This window comes from Panulirus ornatus, chromosome 15 (genome assembly GCF_036320965.1).
Source record: "Panulirus ornatus isolate Po-2019 chromosome 15, ASM3632096v1, whole genome shotgun sequence".
Taxonomy (NCBI): domain Eukaryota; kingdom Metazoa; phylum Arthropoda; class Malacostraca; order Decapoda; family Palinuridae; genus Panulirus; species Panulirus ornatus.
Genome location: NC_092238.1, coordinates 7,296,309 through 7,317,408, shown reverse-complemented (window position 1 = coordinate 7,317,408; position 21,100 = coordinate 7,296,309). Strand labels below are relative to the sequence as shown.

General features: G+C 41.0%; 1 protein-coding gene across 2 annotated transcripts in view; it reads left to right on the top strand.

The window, feature by feature from the left end:
• LOC139753718 (zinc finger CCHC-type and RNA-binding motif-containing protein 1-like) overlaps positions 1 to 21,100 on the top strand; it is a 95,501-nt gene that overhangs the window by 10,514 nt on the left and 63,887 nt on the right. For both annotated transcript variants that reach the window (XM_071670453.1, XM_071670455.1), the window contains exons 3-4: positions 7,252 to 7,455; positions 12,640 to 12,862. In XM_071670453.1, the coding sequence (XP_071526554.1) occupies positions 7,252 to 7,455; positions 12,640 to 12,862 (427 nt within the window). The remainder of the gene's footprint in view (positions 1 to 7,251; positions 7,456 to 12,639; positions 12,863 to 21,100) is intronic.

Below are 21,100 nucleotides of genomic sequence, written 5' to 3'. Positions count from 1 at the left end.
TTCCGAGATAATGTTCTCGACTTCCACACATTTTTCAAGGCTCCCAGAACTTTCGCCCCCTCCCCCACCCTATGATTATTATTATTATTATTATTATTATTATTATTATTATTATTTTTTTTTTTTTTTTTTATTTTTTTTTTTTGCTTTGTCGCTGTCTCCCGCGTTTGCGAGGTAGCGCAAGGAAACAGACGAAAGAAATGGCCCAACCCACCCCCATACACATGTATATACATACGACCACACACGCAAATATACATACCTACACAGCTTTCCATGGTTTACCCCAGACGCTTCACATGCCTTGATTCAATCCACTTACAGCACGTCAACCCCGGTATACCACATCGCTCCAATTCACTCTGTTCCTTGCCCTCCTTTCACCCTCCTGCATGTTCAGGCCCCGATCACACAAAATCTTTTTCACTCCATCTTTCCACCTCCAATTTGGTCTCCCTCTTCTCCTCGTTCCCTCCACCTCCGACACATATATTCTCTTGGTCAATCTTTCCTCACTCATTCTCTCCATGTGCCCGAACCATTTCAAAACACCCTCTTCTGCTCTCTCAACCACGCTCTTTTTATTTCCACACATCTCTCTTACCCTTACGTTACTTACTCGATCAAACCACCTCACACCACACATTGTCCTCAAACATCTCATTTCCAGCACATCCATCCTCCTGCGCACAACTCTATCCATAGCCCACGCCTCGCAACCATACAACATTGTTGGAACCACTATTCCTTCAAACATACCCATTTTTGCTTTCCGAGATAATGTTCTCGACTTCCACACATTCTTCAAGGCTCCCAGAATTTTCGCCCCCTCCCCCACCCTATGATCCACTTCCGCTTCCATGGTTCCATCTGCTGCCAGATCCACTCCCATTATTATTATTATTATTATTATTATTATTATTATTATTATTATTATTATTATTATTATTTTCTTTCTTTCAAACCATTCGCCATTTCCCGCGTTAGCAAGGTAGCACTAAGAACAGAGGACTGGCCCTCTTAGGGAATATGCTCACCTGGCCCCCTTCTCTGTTCCTTCTTTTGGAAAATTAAAAAAAAAAAAACAAGAGGGGAGGATTTCCAGCCACCTGCTCCCTCCCCTTTTAGTTGCCTTCTACGACACTCAGGGAATACGTGGGAAGTATTCTCTCTCCCCTATCCCCAGGGATAATTATTATTAATATTGTTATCATTATCATTATCATCACCATCATCATTATTATTATTCTTATTATTATTATTTTTTTTTGCTTTGCCGCCGTCTCCCGCGCTTGCAAGGCAGCGCAAGGAAACAGACAAAAGAAACGGCCCAACCCACCCCCATACACATGTATATACACACGTCCACACACGCAAATATACATACCTACACAGCTTTCCATGGTTTACCCCAGACACTTCATATGCTCTGATTCAATCCACTGACAGCACGTCAACCCCGGTATACCACATCGATCCAATTCACTCTATTCCTTGCCCTCCTTTCACCCTCCTGCATGTTCAGGCCCCGATCACACAAAATCTTTTTCACTCCATCTTTCCACCTCCAATTTTATTATTATTATTATTATTATTATTATTATTATTATTATTATTATTATTATTATTATTATAATTGATTTTTATATTATTATTGTCATATAACTGGAAAGACCCCATTTGCAGAGGGTCCTCTTGCTTCTAAGCTTTGCCTAAATGAATAGGAGGAAAAGGATAGACACCTTTGGAGTGAGAAGTTTTTTGACGTTTGTACTTTGATGATAACAGCTTTGCTTAAGGTGAGTTTTCACTTGTATTGAGTCTGTTGTAGGCATGATTGTGGGGGCTTACAGTTGCTTGTGCCTTCTTTGTTGTAAAACAAAAATGTTAAACACATGCTGAGGAGGTAAAAGTCATCTTGAGCATTTAGGCTGCATAGTGCTGATTCTGTCTTCCATCCTTTTTATAATTCTTCCACCATTTTGCATAAATGACATAGATTGCCCTAGAACCCAAGGTTGGTGATTGATGCAGATGGCAATATTGTAGTTGAAGTGTCAGCAGTCTCTGGGGTGGATGTGATCGTGCACTTGGAAAGATTAAGGAATAGATCCCCTGACTCCCAAGGCTCTTTTATTAGAGTGAGGGACTAAAAAGTTAGAGTTACTGCCAAGGTCCTATCATCCAAGAACCAACTGTTCACCTTATTGGATGAGCAGTCTGTGATTACATTATTGGCTACTTAGAGAAGAAGAGACCAGGGGAGTTGCCTTGCTGAACCCTGAAAGCTGATCTGATCCTATTCATCTCCAAAAAGCAGGGTTGATAGGAAGCTGCAGCATGCATTAATTAAAGGAAGGTGAGAAGGAAAGTTTTGATGAATGCCTTTGGTGACAGCATCTCCTCTCTCAAGCTACTGGTGACAGCATCTCCTCTCTCAAGTGACAAATGCAGGGTCACACACCAAGTTTTGCTGCTTCACATTCAAGCAGGATGCCGAAGCCAAGTAACTTTGGTCCCAGAAAGGTGGCTACATCACCACTAATGCTTGTAACAGCTACCCTGACTATCAATGGCAAAGGATGTTCTTGACAGCAAGGAGCTTAGTGTCACAATACTTCTTCTTTACTTTGCAAGAATAAAGTACTGAAGAAAAGGGACCTGATGTCAAGAAAATGTTTAACAGATCTGATAATGTTCTTGGCATCTGGACACAGAGTGGGGTTTACCATTTTCATGTGTTTAAAATTTTTTTTTTTTTTTTTTTTTATACTTTGTCGCTGTCTCCCGCGTTTGCGAGGTAGCGCAAGGAAACAGACGAAAGAAATGGCCCAACCCCCCCCCCCCATACACATGTACATACACACGTCCACACACGCAAATATACATACCTACACAGCCTTCCATGGTTTACCCCAGACGCTTCACATGCCTTGCTTCAATCCACTGACAGCACGTCAACCCCTGTATACCACATGACTCCAATTCACTCTATTTCTTGCCCTCCTTTCACCCTCCTGCATGTTCAGGCCCCGATCACACAAAATCCTTTTCACTCCATCTTTCCACCTCCAATTTGGTCTCCCTCTTCTCCTCGTTCCCTCCACCTCCGACACATATATCCTCTTGGTCAATCTCTCCTCACTCATTCTCTCCATGTGCCCAAACCATTTCAAAACACCCTCTTCTGCTCTCTCAACCACGCTCTTTTTATTTCCACACATCTCTCTTACCCTTACGTTACTTACTCGATCAAACCACCTCACACCACACATTGTCCTCAAACATCTCATTTCCAGCACATCCATCCTCCTGCGCACATCTCTATCCATAGCCCACGCCTCGCAACCATACAACATTGTTGGAACCACTATTCCCTCAAACATACCCATTTTTGCTTTCCGAGATAATGTTCTCGACTTCCACACATTTTTCAAGGCTCCCAAAATTTTCGCCCCCTCCCCCACCCTATGATCCACTTCCGCTTCCATGGTTCCATCCGCTGACAGATCCACTCCCAGATATCTAAAACACTTCACTTCCTCCAGTTTTTCTCCATTCAAACTCACCTCCCAATTGACTTGACCCTCACCCCTACTGTACCTAATAACCTTGCTCTTATTCACATTTACTCTCAACTTTCTTCTTCCACACACTTTACCAAACTCAGTCACCAGCTTCTGCAGTTTCTCACATGAATCAGCCACCAGCGCTGTATCATCAGCGAACAACAACTGACTCACTTCCCAAGCTCTCTCATCCCCAACAGACTTCATACTTGCCCCTCTTTCCAGGACTCTTGCATTTACCTCCCTTACAACCCCATCCATAAACAAATTAAACAACCATGGAGACATCACACACCCCTGCCGCAAACCTACATTCACTGAGAACCAATCACTTTCCTCTCTTCCTACACGTACACATGCCTTACATCCTCGATAAAAACTTTTCACTGCTTCTAACAACTTGCCTCCCACACCATATATTCTTAATACCTTCCACAGAGCATCTCTATCAACTCTATCATATGCCTTCTCCAGATCCATAAATGCTACATACAAATCCATTTGCTTTTCTAAGTATTTCTCACATACATTCTTCAAAGCAAACACCTGGTCCACACATCCTCTACCACTTCTGAAACCGCACTGCTCTTCCCCAATCTGATGCTCTGTACATGCCTTCACCCTCTCAATCAATACCCTCCCATATAATTTACCAGGAATACTCAACAAACTTATACCTCTGTAATTTGAGCACTCACTCTTATCCCCTTTGCCTTTGTACAATGGCACTACGCACGCATTCCGCCAATCCTCAGGCACCTCACCATGAGTCATACATACATTAAGTAACCTTACCAACCAGTCAACAATACAGTCACCCCCTTTCTTAATAAATTCCACTGCAATACCATCCAAACCTGCTGCCTTGCCGGCTTTCATCTTCCGCAAAGCTTTTACTACCTCTTCTCTGTTTACCAAATCATTTTCCCTAACCCTCTCACTTTGCACACCACCTCGACCAAAACACCCTATATCTGCCACTCTGTCATCAGACACATTCAACAAACCTTCAAAATACTCATTCCATCTCCTTTTCACATCACCGCTACTAGTTATCACCTCCCCATTTACGCCCTTCACTGAAGTTCCCATTTGCTCCCTTGTCTTACGCACCCTATTTACCTCCTTCCAGAACATCTTTTTATTCTCCCTAAAATTTACTGATAGTCTCTCACCCCAACTCTCATTTGCCCTTTTTTTCACCTCTTGCACCTTTCTCTTGACCTCCTGTCTCTTTCTTTTATACTTCTCCCACTCAATTGCATTTTTTTCCTGCAAAAATCGTCCAAATGCCTCTCTCTTCTCTTTCACTAATACTCTTACTTCTTCATCCCACCACTCACTACCCTTTCTAAACAGCCCACCTCCCACTCTTCTCATGCCACAAGCATCTTTTGCGCAATCCATCACTGATTCCCTAAATACATCCCATTCCTCCCCCACTCCCCTTACTTCCATTGTTCTCACCTTTTTCCATTCTGTACACAGTCTCTCCTGGTACTTCCCCACACAGGTCTCCTTCCCAAGCTCACTTACTCTCACCACCTTCTTCACCCCAACATTCACTCCTCTTTTCTGAAAACCCATACTAATCTTCACCTTAGCCTCCACAAGATAATGATCAGACATCCCTCCAGTTGCACCTCTCAGCACATTAACATCCAAAAGTCTCTCTTTCGCACGCCTGTCAATTAACACGTAATCCAATAACGCTCTCTGGCCATCTCTCCTACTTACATAAGTATACTTATGTATATCTCGCTTTTTAAACCAGGTATTCCCAATCATCAGTCCTTTTTCAGCACATAAATCTACAAGCTCTTCACCATTTCCATTTACAACACTGAACACCCCATGCATACCAATTATTCCCTCAACTGCCACATTACTCACCTTTGCATTCAAATCACCCATCACTATAACCCGGTCTCGTGCATCAAAACCGCTAACACACTCATTTAGCTGCTCCCAAAACACTTGCCTCTCATGATCTTTCTTCTCATGCCCAGGTGCATATGCACCAGTAATCACCCACCTCTCTCCATCAACTTTCAATTTTACCCATATTAATCGAGAATTTACTTTCTTACATTCTATCACATACTCCCACAACTCCTGTTTCAGGAGTATTGCTACTCCTTCCCTTGCTCTTGTCCTCTCACTAACCCCTGACTTCACTCCCCAGACATTTCCAAACCACTCTTCCCCTTTACCCTTGAGCTTCGTTTCACTCAGAGCCAAAACATCCAGGTTCCTTTCCTCAAACATACTACCTATCTCTCCTTTTTTCACATCTTGGTTACATCCACACACATTTAGGCACCCCACTCTGAGCCTTCGAGGAGGATGATCACTCCTCGCGTGACTCCTTCTTCTGTTTCCCATTTTAGAAAGTTAATACAAGGAGGGGAGGATTTCCGGCCCCCCGCTCCCGTCCCCTCTAGTCGCTTTCTACGACACGCGAGGAATACGTGGGAAGTATTCTTTCACCCCTATCCCCAGGGATAATATACATATATATATACATATACACACACACACACACACACACACATATGCACATACACACACACACACACACATACATATATATACATATGAAAAATGTAAGAAACAATTTAGAAAACAAACTTTTAGCTTGAAATGAATGAAAAAAAATGAATGTCACATAATGGTTCAACCTCTGGCTATGGAAAAGGAAATGTACAATTTATTCACACAAACGTCAATAGCAGTTCTCATCAATTTCACCACTGTGTCAATAAGCTTCAATGTCTAAGCTACATTTTTTTCCAACTTCACTATTTTCTTGTCAAAAACATCATGCATGAAAACTATCACTCCATTAACACAACTATAAACATTTACTTCCCCTTTAAAAGTTCTGGGGAAGTCTGTCTCGATACACTGCGGCGAGGCGACGCGACGCTGACACAATCACTGTCACAATATCACTTCTGCCTCCTCAAGTCAATCTCTCAGCCACAGTGCAGGCCTTCATCGTCGAAATCGGTCTTCTGGAGGTTACCGTTGTCGATGGGTGTGACCATGTCCTTGCTGGAGTTGCAGCCCAGTAGTTGAGGATGGGCTGGAGTTGTAGATCCAGCTGGCGTCACCGGACAATATCTTGCTGGTTGCTTTCCTCGGTGGAGGTGGTGCTCCACCCGACCCACGGCGTGTCCTTCCTGCTGGTTCACACGAGCTTCGTCGCTCTGACTAGTGAGACCACACCTTGATGGTGCAATGCAGATCTGGACACCAATCGTCTTCCGCCGCCCAGCAGGTGTATGGATGTGACAGCCATCAGTCATACTGACGAGGCTTTTAAAATTATTAAATTTTAAAATTATTACTGAAAAATCTAATGATAAAAATTCTGCTGGCATTGGATTTGGAAGATTTAGTAGATATAAGATGAAAAGCTTTTCTTGATTGTACAGGTACATTTTTAGTATTTTCTGCTAATGTGATATTCATGTTGTAGCTCTGAATTAGGCCGAATTCTGTTTGGGATGAACCATTAAAGATGTGAATTCAGTTTGAAAAGATTTAGGGTAGTTGCAAATCATAAAAGTTTGTGCTCATGCCTTATCATTACACTAAAAAAACATCATAAATGACAGAATGCTTTATTGTTCTGTTTTATTTTGTTGCTTAAATCTGGATTAATCATATATTACAGAGTAACAATTCTCCGTGACCGAAAGACTCGGAAAAGCCGCGGAGTAGCCTTTATGTTATATTTAACTCGGGATGAAGCTCAAGCTTGCGTGAGGGGCACAGATGGCTGCAAAATGTTTGGTCGTACTTTGAAGGCTAGCATTGCTCGGGACAATGGACGTGCAGCAGAGTTTATTAGAAGACGAGAATATCCTGATAAGTCTCGGTAAGTCTTTTAGATAGGATAATCAATAGGATTTTATATACTCTCTATTGCCACTAGTTCAACATTGTAATTTTACTTGAGATGATTAATTAGTTTTATGAAATATCTGGATTAGCAGATCTTGAAGAATTTGTATAGGATGAATTATACATGTTAATATGGAACAAATCAACATGTTCTTAACTGTATGAATGTGGCATTACATTTTGTGATATATGAATGTATTAATCTGTTGCTGAGAATCAAGTTCATATTACCCACTAAACAAATAAAAACCTGCCCTTTGATGATCAATCTTACAAGCCCTAATTTCTTTTTGGTGAAAATACATGGCTGCTTCTAGCTTTAGATTGCCTTTTTACATTTGTTATGTCTGTAACAGTGTACATTTTTGGTCAATATAGACAAAAAATTTTGCAAACATTAGTTTGTTAAGGTGACTTCAGTCTTTATTTTATTGAATGGGAAAGAAGACAAAAAGATTGTGGATGTAGAAATAGATTTACAATGGGAAACAGTGTATCAGCAGATGAAAGGGAACACAGCAGCACTTCGATTTGCAACATTTTGACATGCAATGTTTTGGACCTCAGACATTCGGAGATTTCAGAATTATGATGCATTCATTTTATTGACATATGACACATATACCTCAACATGTGGCAACTTAGGGTAAGGTCGGGATTATTGTTAGGGAGAGAGCTAAGAAAAGGGTAACACTGCTGCTGAAGGAGTTGTAGGATAGTGTGAAAGAGTGTAAGGAAGTGAGCCCCAGACTGATGTGGGTAAAAATGAAAGCTGATTATGAGAGGTGGGTGATTATTAGTGCTTATGCTCTTGGAAACTAGAACTAAAGAAGAGAGTGAATGTTTGGGTAAGAGCTGAGTGAGTGTGCCAGCAGTTTTGATTTTTTTTTTTTTTTTTTTTTCTTTTTTTTTTTTTTTTTTTTTATAATTTGTCGCTGTCTCCCGCGTTTGCGAGGTAGCGCAAGGAAACAGACGAAAGAAATGGCCCAACCCCCCCCCATACACATGTACATACACACGTCCACACACGCAAATATACATACCTACACAGCTTTCCATGGTTTACCCCAGACGCTTCACATGCCTTGATTCAATCCACTGACAGCACGTCAACCCCTGTATACCACATCGCTCCAATTCACTCTATTCCTTGCCCTCCTTTCACCCTCCTGCATGTTCAGGCCCCGATCACACAAAATCTTTTTCACTCCATCTTTCCACCTCCAATTTGGTCTCCCTCTTCTCCTCGTTCCCTCCACCTCCGACACATATATCCTCTTGGTCAATCTTTCCTCACTCATTCTCTCCATGTGCCCAAACCATTTCAAAACACCCTCTTCTGCTCTCTCAACCACGCTCTTTTTATTTCCACACATCTCTCTTACCCTTACGTTACTTACTCGATCAAACCACCTCACACCACACATTGTCCTCAAACATCTCATTTCCAGCACATCCATCCTCCTGCGCACAACTCTATCCATAGCCCACGCCTCGCAACCATACAACATTGTTGGAACCACCATTCCCTCAAACATACCCATTTTTGCTTTCCGAGATAATGTTCTCGACTTCCACACATTTTTCAAGGCTCCCAAAATTTTCGCCCCCTCCCCCACCCTATGATCCACTTCCGCTTCCATGGTTCCATCCGCTGCCAGATCCACTCCCAGATATCTAAAACACTTCACTTCCTCCAGTTTTTCTCCATTCAAACTCACCTCCCAATTGACTTGACCCTCAACCCTACTGTACCTAATAACCTTGCTCTTATTCACATTTACTCTTAACTTTCTTCTTCCACACACTTTACCAAACTCAGTCACCAGCTTCTGCAGTTTCTCACATGAATCAGCCACCAGCGCTGTATCATCAGCGAACAACAACTGACTCACTTCCCAAGCTCTCTCATCCCCAACAGACTTCATACTTGCCCCTCTTTCCAGGACTCTTGCATTTACCTCCCTAACAACCCCATCCATAAACAAATTAAACAACCATGGAGACATCACACATCCCTGCCGCAAACCTACATTCACTGAGAACCAATCACTTTCCTCTCTTCCTACACGTACACATGCCTTACATCCTCGATAAAAACTTTTCACTGCTTCTAACAACTTGCCTCCCACACCATATATTCTTAATACCTTCCACAGAGCATCTTTATCAACTCTATCATATGCCTTCTCCAGATCCATAAATGCTACATACAAATCCATTTGCTTTTCTAAGTATTTCTCACATACATTCTTCAAAGCAAACACCTGATCCACACATCCTCTACCACTTCTGAAACCGCACTGCTCTTCCCCAATCTGATGCTCTGTACATGCCTTCACCCTCTCAATCAATACCCTCCCATATAATTTACCAGGAATACTCAACAAACTTATACCTCTGTAATTTGAGCACTCACTCTTATCCCCTTTGCCTTTGTACAATGGCACTATGCACGCATTCCGCCAATCCTCAGGCACCTCACCATGAGTCATACATACATTAAATAACCTTACCAACCAGTCAACAATACAGTCACCCCCTTTTTTAATAAATTCCACTGCGATACCATCCAAACCTGCTGCCTTGCCGGCTTTCATCTTTCGCAAAGCTTTTACTACCTCTTCTCTGTTTACCAAATCATTTTCCCTAACCCTCTCACTTTGCACACCACCTCGACCAAAACACCCTATATCTGCCACTCTGTCATCAGACACATTCAACAAACCTTCAAAATACTCATTCCATCTCCTTCTCACATCACCACTACTTGTTATCACCTCCCCATTTACGCCCTTCACTGAAGTTCCCATTTGCTCCCTTGTCTTACGCACCCTATTTACCTCCTTCCAGAACATCTTTTTATTCTCCCTAAAATTTACTGATAGTCTCTCACCCCAACTCTCATTTGCCCTTTTTTTCACCTCTTGCACCTTTCTCTTGACCTCCTGTCTCTTTTATACTTCTCCCACTCAATTGCATTTTTTCCCTGCAAAAATCGTCCAAATGCCTCTCTCTTCTCTTTCACTAATACTCTTACTTCTTCATCCCACCACTCACTACCCTTTCTAAACAGCCCACCTCCCACTCTTCTCATGCCACAAGCATCTTTTGCGCAATCCATCACTGATTCCCTAAATACATCCCATTCCTCCCCCACTCCCCTTACTTCCATTGTTCTCACCTTTTTCCATTCTGTACACAGTCTCTCCTGGTATTTCCCCACACAGGTCTCCTTCCCAAGCTCACTTACTCTCACCACCTTCTTCACCCCAACATTCACTCCTCTTTTGATGCAAGGGATTAATTATTGGTAAAGGTTGATTTGAATTCTAGAGTAGGTATTGTGACAGTTGAGGCTATAATTAGGAGGTATTGGGTATCCAGTAATGTGAATTCAGATGGTGAATAGCAAGTGGAAATGTGTGCTGGAAGAGGACTGGTGATTGGGATTACCTGTTTTAAAATGTGGGACATTGATAAGTATGCATGGCAGGCATTTTTCGATTGTGTACTAATTGATGGTCATGCATAGAAGCTCATGGATGTGAGTGTGCTGACAGGGACAGCTAGTGGAATGTCTGATCAGTGCCTGCTAGAGGCAAGGGTGAAGGTTTGTAAAGGCTTTAGAAATAGGGGAAATGATATGAGTGGGAAGAGTCATGAAAGTGAATGAGCTTGGAAAAGAGGCTTGTGAGAAGAGATACCAGGTGAGATGGAGTATAGAATGACAAATTTTTTTTCTTTTTTCTTTCAAACTATTCGCCATTTCCCGCATTAGCGAGGTAGCGTTAAGAACAGAGGACTGGGCCTTTGAGGGAATACCCTCACCTGGCACAATTCTCTGTTCCCTCTTTTGGAAAATTAAAAAAAAAACGAGAGGGGAGGATTTCCAGCCCCCCGCTCCCTCCCCTTTTAGTCGCCTTCTACGACACGCAGGGAATACGTGGGAAGTATTCTTTCTCCCCTATCCCCAGGGATAAGAATGACAAATGGTGAGGGTAAATGAAAATAGGGGAGTGGATGAGTAATAGGAGTTATTTTGGGAAGCACTGCTTACATGTGCAAGAGAAGTGTGTGGCATGCAGAAGATAGGAAGTGGACAGTTGAGAAAGAAGTAAATGTAGGCTAAGTTGCTAGTGAGAGAGAAAAGAGAGTTGCATGGCCATAATTTGCATAGAAGTGCAGGTAGTTAGGAGATATATAAGGTAGAATGGCAGGAAGTCAACAGGAAGTTTCAGGAGCTGAAAAGGAGGGCAAACTAGAGATGGGGTGAGCAAGTATTGGCATACTTTAGGGAAAGTGAGAAAATGTTTTTTTGAAAAGAGGTTAATACTGTAAGAAATCCAAGAGAAGAAATAGAAACATCAGTGAAGGGGGGGCAAATGGGGAAGTGGTAACAGGCAGAAATGTGGTGGAAAGGAGGTGGAGTGAGTATTTTGAAGGGTTGTTAAATGTATTCCATGAGAGGCTGACAGATATGGGTTGTTTTGGATGTGGAAGTATGCAAAGTGAGTAAGTGATGAAATGTCACTTGGTGAAAAGAAAATGCACCATGGAAGCCTTGCACAAGATAAAGTATGGCAAAAGTAGATGGGATAAGGTACCAGAGGAATGGTGGAATACCTGTATTGTGCCATTATGTAAAAGCAAAGGATGACAAAAGTGAATGTTCAAAAGTACAGAGGTATAAGTTTGTATTATATCTCCTACGTTTTATGGGAGACTGGTGATTTATTGGTTAATTAGGATTTTTAGTGTATGTATGGCTCATGGTAAGGTACCAGAGGAATGGTGGAAAGCTTGTATAGTGCCAATGTGTAAAGGTAAGGGATGACAAAAGTGAATGTTTAAAACTACAGAGGTATAAGTTTGTATTATATCTGATACATTTCATGGGGGACTCATGATTGAGAGACTGGAGAACAATGTGGTTTCAAGAGAGTGTGGATCAGGTGTTTTTCCTGTGAAGTATGTGTTTGAGAGATATACTCCGAGCAAAATGTCACCACCGGTAAGAGTTATTGTCAGTAGATGAAAAGGGGTACAGTCTCATTGACAAACTTTTTACTGTTAATGCTAGAGATACACAAAATTTATTGTTTGAATCACTGTCCTACAAGATAATTACAGATGAATTTGCATGGGTTGTTTTTAGGTGTTATGAGTGTGGAGAAGGTGGGCATTTAAGCTACTCTTGCCCAAGCAATCTTCTTGGTGACAGAGATCCACCCAGGAAAAAATCCAGAAAGAAAAAGGAAAAGGAAGAGCCTCTGCAATACATGAAGAAAGCACATAAACTGTATGATAGCGATGATGAGACAGTAGATGATGAAATGAATTTTGAAGATGAATCTCTCAGTGCAGCCATTAGATACCAGGTAAGCATTATTTTATATATGTATGGCTTAATTTTCCTGTAAGAAGTTTGTGGGATAAGAGACGGAAGGATGGAGTGAAAGTGCTTTGAGAGTTTGAGGCCTTTGATATGTATGGCTTAATTTTCCTGTACGAAGTTTGTGGGATAAGAGACAGAAGGATGGAGTGAAAGTGCTTTGAGAGTTTGGGGCCTGTGCATCCTGGAGTGTGGAAAGCATTCAAGGGATAGAGTGAATTGGAATGATGTGATATCCGGGAGGGGGTGCTGTCATTGGGTCAAACCAAGGCCTATGAAGTAGTATAGGGAAACCATGGAAAGGTCTTTGGGGCTTGGCTAAGGGTAGAAGGCTCAAGTTTTGGTGCATTATACATAACAACTAGAGAGTGAATGTGAACAGATGAAGCTGTTCTTTGTCTTGACCTTGAACTACCTTGTTGCATGTAAATTGGCAAACTAGAATGGAAATACTTGCAGAAGGATGGGAGTTTAGGAATGATATCAAGCACGAGATAGGAGTGAGAGGGAGGGAAAATTCCAAGAGTGTACGTAAGGACAAAATTTTTTGTCATTTCAAAATGGGGAAAGCTTCCTGGAGTATATAAGAAAAGAACTGTTGAAGAAGGAAGGTGATGTGATAGCAGAATCAATATGTGTGTGTTCTTGGAAAAGTGGGAGTGTTCAAGATGAATGGACAGGGGCACTGAAATAAATGAAAAAGATACAAGTAAAAACTAATTTATAGGTGAATCACCTAATTGAGTGTACTTGGAGTCATGTAGGAGAAGGGAGCCAAGAGACCACAGGATAAGAAAAGGGCAAGGCAGTTTTAGAAAAGGTAGATGTGTAGATCAGATTATCTTTTTGAAGATATTGTCAGAAGACAGTGAATGTCGGTTTGTGGCAGGGGTGCATGACGTCTCCATGGCTGTTTAATTTGTTTATGGATGGGGTGGTTAGGGAGGTGAATGCGAGAGTTTTGGAGAGAGGGGCAAGTTTGCAGTCTGTCGTGGATGAGAGGGCTTGGGAAGTGAATCAGTTGTTGTTCGCTGATGATACAGCACTGTTGGCTGATTCAGGTGAGAAACTGCAGAAGTTGGTGACTGAGTTTGGTAAAGTGTGTGAAAGAAGAAAGCTGAGAGTAAATGTGAATAAGAGCAAGGTTATTAGGTTCAGTATGGTTAAGGGACAAGTTAATTTGGATGTAAGCTTGATTGGAGAAAAACTGGAGGAAGTGAAGTGTTTTAGATATCTGAGAGTGGATTTAGCAGCGGATGGAACCATGGAAGCGGAAGTGAGTCAGAGGGTGGGGGAGGGGGCGAAGGTTCTGAGAGCGTTGAAGAATGTGTGGAAAGTGAGGACGTTATCTCGGAAAGCAAAAATGGGTATGTTTGAAGGAATAGTGGTTCCAACCATGCTGTATGGTTGAGAGATGTGGGCTATACATGGGGTTGTGCGGAGGAGGGTGGATGTGTTGAAAATTAAATGTTTCAGGATAGCATGTGGTGTGAGCTGGTTTGATCGAGTAAGTAGTGAAAGGGTAAGAGAGATGTGTGGTAATAAAAAAGGGTGTGGTTGAGAGAGCAGAAGAGGGTGTATTGAAATTATTTGGTCACTTGGAGAGAATGAGTGAGGAAAGATTGACAAAGAGGATATGTGTGCCAGAGATGGAGGGAACGATGAGAAGTGGGAGACCAAATTGGAGGTGGAAGGATGGAGTGAAAAAGATTTTGAATGATTGGGGCCTGAACATACAGGAGGGTGAAAAGTGTGCAAGGAATAGAGTGAATTGGAACGATGTGGTTTACCGGGGTCGACGTGCTGTCAATGGATTGAACCAGGGCATGTTAAGTGTCTGAGGTAAACCATGGAAAGTCTTGTGGGGCCTGGATGTGGAAAGGGAGCTGTGGTTTTGGTGCATTACACATGACAGCTAGAGATGAGTGTGAAAGAATGTGGCCTTTGTTGTCTTTTTCTAGCACTACCTAATGCTCGCAGGGGGGAGGGGGTTGTTATTTCATGTGTGGCGGGTTGGCGACGGGAATGGATGAAGGCAGCAAGTATGAATATGTACATATGTATATTCCTATGAGTCCACGGGGAAAATGAAACGCGATAAGTTCCCAAGTGCACTTTCGTGTGATAATCACATCATCAGGGAAGACACAAGAGAGAAATATATATTCATAGGAATATCTTGATCACGTGCAAAATTGTGATCCTTTTCAACTTATGTATATATGTATATGTATGTATACGTTGAAATGCATAGGTATGTATATGTGCGTGTGCAGGTGTGTATGTATATACATGTGTATGTGGGTGGGTTGGGCCATTCTTTCATCTGTTTCTTTGTGCTACCTCACTAACGCAGGAGACAGCAACAAAGTATGATAATAAAAAAATATGTATATAACCTCTTGTATGTAGCATTCAGTGACCTGCAAAAAGCATATAATAAGTTTATTGGAATGTGTAGTGGGAGGTACTGAAAGTCAGGGTGTAATTGGAAGGTTGCTAGATGCAACAAATTCATTCTACAGAAATAGTAAGACATGCATGTAAGTGGATAGTAGGGTGATCAGAAGTTTTAAGATATGTATGGGAGTGAGCCTGAGCTTTTTTTTTTTTTATCTTGGGAGACTTCAGTGCTGGGCCTTAATTGAAATATGAAAAGGTTAATGAAAGGAATAAAGAAGAGACAAGGAAAAGTGATTATGAATTCTAGAGAAATTGAAAAACTTGTCTTTAAAAAGTTCCAGGTTATAGTTATTGGGTAGGACATGAGAGTTCCAAAGCTTTAAGGTGTAGGGAAAGAAACAGATATCAGAGCAAACCACCCTTGAGTTGCCAGTGGCTACACTGTAATTCCCTTGAGTTGCCAGTGGCTACACTGTAATTATGTGACATAGCAGCTTGTTGAGTATTACATGGTCTAGCTGTGGGGTGTCACCTTAGCGTTTCAGTTTATATATGGACTGGATGGCAGGGAAGTTGAAAGCAAGAATGGGAGGTGAGTGAACAAAGTCTAACTTGTATAGAAACGCCTGCTCATTTTTGGTTAGTTTAATCACAGAGAGTTCAGTTTTCTTAAATGAAAGAAAGAGAAGATAGTGAAGGTGTGTAAAGAAGTTATAGGTGAATGCAACCAAGAGTAAGTGATGCTTTTTGAATGGGGAAAGAGTGAAGTGCTAGACTATGTACTGCTGTGGAAATGAAATGAAAACTTTGAGCTGAAGTACAGGTTTAGGATGGTTGGTGAGCTCTTACAGTAGTGTGGAAAATTTAAATAGTTTGGCTTATTACTGTGCAAATACAGCTTAATAGGAGAAATAAAGGAGAGAGCTGCTGTGATCAAGAAGGTGATTGAAGCCTTAGGGACAATAATGAAATGAAAAGATATTATATAAATGTCAAAAAAGGATGAAAGAACAGTAGACTTCTCCTAGCACTAATCAACAGTTGTGAAACATTGACATTGAATGGAGTAGACATTTCTAGTTTACATGCTACTGAAAGGAGCGATGTAAGAAGTGTTTGTGGTGTCAGCAAATGAGGTAAAGTAAGTAATGTTGAGGTTTATAGGAGGTGATGGATGTCAAATGGTGTCATAGATAGTTTAAAAGAAATGCCAAGAGTTGGTGTGGTCATGTCGATAAGATACATGATGGTAGATTGGGAAAGGAAATATTTAGTGGTGAGATATAAGGAAAGAGGGTAAGGTGAAGAGAGCCTTCATCCTTGGAGTATAAAGTAAGGGAGTATTTTGGACAGAACCTAGGAAAATGTAGGGGGCAAGAGCTGGCAAGGAAGTTTTGTTTGGATTGGGAACCAGTTAAATTTTCTGCTATGGCCAAGCCCCAGGTTAAGTACCTAGGAACAATGAGGCATAAGATATAGAGATAGATTGATGGCTTTGTAGAAGGTGAATGTATTATCCAATGTTGTAACCCAAAAGAGTTATGCGTGTACTATACTTCATTTTAGCTATTTTTTGATATGTTGTCAGAAAGGTTAGTGATGCAACCTTTATATTCAGAAATTTTGACAGCTTGAAATGTCCTGGCAACCATATTGTGAGCCAGTCCTTCTGGATTTTTATTGTACTTAGGTTCATCATTAGTTTTGCTGGTATATTTTCATTGTGTGTGCTTGTGTCTGTGTGTGTGAATACTATTGTGTGTTATGGGGAGTTTTATCCTTATTTTGCCCCATCTCTTAACCTTGTATATATGTACAGTGCCTTTACTCCTATGTATTTCTGTTATTATGGAAATAGGTGTCTCCCTCTTAAGAAATTGGAGCCCTGTTTAGAAGTTGAAATTTCTGTACTTCCGAACAGTTGCTCCATTTATACAAAGGATTGGTCCGTCCTTGTATAGAGTACCGCCTTTGTATCTGGGGTGGTTCTAGCTCTGCATCCTTACATGACAGAGTTGAGTTGAAAGCAGTCAGCCTTATAAAATCTCCCAGGCTAACTTGAAAATTTTACCTACTTGCCCTACATCACATTGTTGGTTCACTTTCCCTCATCTATAAGTATTCCTTTGGTTTTTGCTCTCAAGAGCTGGCTGCTTGTAGGTCCCCAGTCCAAGCTAGACCATGCTGCATCACAAATAGGCTGTCTTTTGCTTTGTTACATCATCATTGACTTACATTTGCTTAGGTTAAATTCCATCAGCTATGTTTTAGACTGACTCTGGAGTCTGTTTTAGTCCCCTTGTAAGCTGAGGCAATCCTTCTCTCTTATCACTTCCCTCATGACTGCATCATCTGCAGACATATTCATGTAGGGTTCCATACCTTCAGGCAAGTTCATTAAGATGGATCAAGGGCAATAATTCTCTCAGAACCATATCCTCAACTGATTTGGAAAAGATTCCTTTAACACATTTCTTTGTGATCATCTCAGTAACATAATCTATCCATAATAGGAGTTTCTTCCCTTATTCCTGCTTGGTGATCCAGCTTCTTAATCAGTCTCCTATGTGATGACAGTGTCACATACCTTATTGCAGTCTAGATACAAAGTTTTAGAAAAAATGATAAGGATTTGATGCAGTCGAAGGCCTTTGTGTATGGAAATGGTGTGTAGAGGTATTGGTCTTACCTAGCAAATCAACTGTGTATGCAGAGTGAAATAGTAAGTGCTTACATTTGTTTGGAGGTTTATGTTTCACTTTAGCACATGCCATAAGGTGAAGATGTAAGCAATTTTAGAGGTTAACCCACCCCATAAGAACTAGGAATGGAGTTAATGATATTAGGTAGATAAATAGTTAAGACATTATGGAACCGACAGTTTTATACACTATCGTATGCAGGTTTTCACTTACCTTCCGTTGCTCCTCCAGTTCTGTGATATTTATCCTCATCATCACAATCATGAATACAAATTAGTCTTTCTGTTTGAGTCATTATTGTTTTCTCCTTTACTTTATATCATTCTCTCCCTTTCAATTACTTTGAAACTTGATTTTTTATCTATTAGGATTTTTCTCTATTAGGATGTTTGTACTCCTGCTGATACTACTTTCCAGTATTCCTCATTTCTCCGGGGTCATGAAAATATGTTTCCTTCTTTTGACATCATTTATTTACCTTGCTTAAAGAGACATAGGAAATTGATACTTTCAGAGTTTAGAGGAATTTTTGTGAGATAAAAGCATATTATTTTTATGTGAAACATGTGAATTATTGAGTATTTATGTAAATTTGCATAGAAAATCCAAGAGACTTGTATATCATAGTTACCATCAGCATAAAGCTAACACTGCTGAAAATAGCAAAAGAAACCCTAAGGAGTTTTATAGGTGTGTTAGACAGAAAAGAGTTACTGCATCAACATTTGTTACAGAAAATGGTAACATGGTTCAAGTCAGTGAAGCCATTGTAAAGATGTTGGATTTTTTTGTGTTTGTATTTACCATCGAAGACAACTCATATCCTGCAATCAGGTGCATTGCTATGAGAGAATAACATTCTAAAAAATACTGACATAGAAGTTGAAGATATACTATCAGCACTAAGTGAGATGAAAGTAAATAAAAAAGGCAGTCCATTTAAGTTTCATCTGAGGACTGAAAGTATCAAAAAATGAGAAGGATAAGCTCTTCAGTTTCATCTGCTTCAGGTTACACAAAATCAAAGTTTGTTAACGCAACACTGCTATTCAGAAAAAGATAATAAGTCCCTGCCCAGAAATTATTGTCCAAGTAGCTTATCATTTGCAGCTGTTGAATTTTTAGATACTATCATTTGAGACATTGTAAATCATATACAAGATCACCTCTCAGCAAATGATTGTCTGCATAGTGTTCAATGAAATCTTTTGTCTGATGAATCTGATTCATTAATCAACCTGTCTTATGAGAGGAAAGCAGTGGAAGTCATCTGTGCAAATTTTCTGGAAGCGTTTGGTAAGATTCTGCATCGAAGCTTATTAGTGAAAGTCAAGCCACCTGAAGTTGTGCTTTGGTAGTTAGAAAAATGTTTGAGTATTTGTAAAAAAAAAGAGTAATGGTTAATGGTTGTCTCAAAATGGTTAGATTTAAAAATTAATGTGTCAAAGGAACCACTTTATGGACTGGTTCTTCCTCTCATTTATGTTAATAACACACACACACACACACACATATATATATTTATTTTTGCTTTGTCGCTGTCTCCTGCGTTAGCGAGGTAGTGCAAGGAAACAGACGAAAGAATGGCCCAACCCACCCACATACACATGTAAATACATATATACACATGTACATAATTCATACTGTCTGCCTTTATTTATTCCCATTGCCACCCCACCACACATGGAAAAACAACCCCCTCCCCCTCATGTGTGCGAGGTAGCGCTAGGAAAAGACAACAAAGGCCCCATTCGTTCACACTCAGTCTCTAGCTGTCATGTAATAATGCACCGAAACCACAGATCCCTTTCCATATCCAGGCCCCACAGAACTTTTCATGGTTTACCCCAGATGCTTCACATGCCCTGGTTCAATCCATTGACAGCACGTCGACCCCAGTATACCACATCGTTCCAATTCACTCTATTCCTTGCACGCCTTTCACCCTCCTGCATGTTCAGACCCCGATCACTCAAAATCTTTTTCACTCCATCTTTCCACCTCCAATTTGGTCTCCCACTTCTCGTTCCATCCACCTCTGACACATAAATCCTCTTGGTCAATCTTTCCTCACTCATTCTCTCCATGTGACCAAACCATTTCAAAACACCCTCTTCTGCTCTCTCAACCACACTCTTTTTATTTCCACACATCTCTCTTACCCTTACATTACTTACTCAATCAAACCACCTCACACCACATATTGTCCTCAAACATCTCATTTCCAGCACATCCACCCTCCTCCGCACAACTCTATCCATAGCCCACGCCTCGCAACCATACAACATTGTTGGAACCACTATTCCTTCAAACATACCCATTTTTGCTTTCGAGATAATGTTCTCGACTTCCACACATTCTTCAAGGCTCCCAGAATTTTCACCCCCTCCCCCACCCTATGATTCACTTCCGCTTCCATGATTCCATCTGCTGCCAAATCCACTCCCAGATATCTAAAACACTTTACTTCCTCCAGTTTTTCTCCATTCAAACTTACATCCCAATTGACTTGACCCTCAACCCTACTGTACCTAATAACCTTGCTCTTATTCACATTTACTCTTAATTTTCTTCTTTCACACACTACCAAACTCAGTCACCAGCTTCTGCAGTTTCTCACATGAATCAGCCACCAGCGCTGTATCATCAGCGAACAACAACTGACTCACTTCCCAAGCTCTCTCATCCCCAACAGACTGCATACTTGCCCCTCTTTCCAAAACTCTTGCATTCACCTCCCTAACAACCCCATCTATAAACAAATTAAACAACCATGGAGACATCACACACTCCTGCCGCAAACCTACATTCACTGAGAACCAATCACTTTCCTCTCTTCCTACACGTACACATGCCTTACATCCTCGATAGAAACTTTTCACTGCTTCTAACAACTTGCCTCCCACACCATATATTCTTAATACCTTCCTCAGAGCATCTCTATCAACTCTATCATATGCCTTCTCCAGATCCATAAATGCTACATACAAATCCATTTGCTTTTCTAAGTATTTCTAACATACATTCTTCAATGCAAACACCTGATCCACACATCCTCTACCACTTCTGAAACCACACTGCTCTTCCCCAATCTGATGCTTTGTGCATTCCTTCACCCT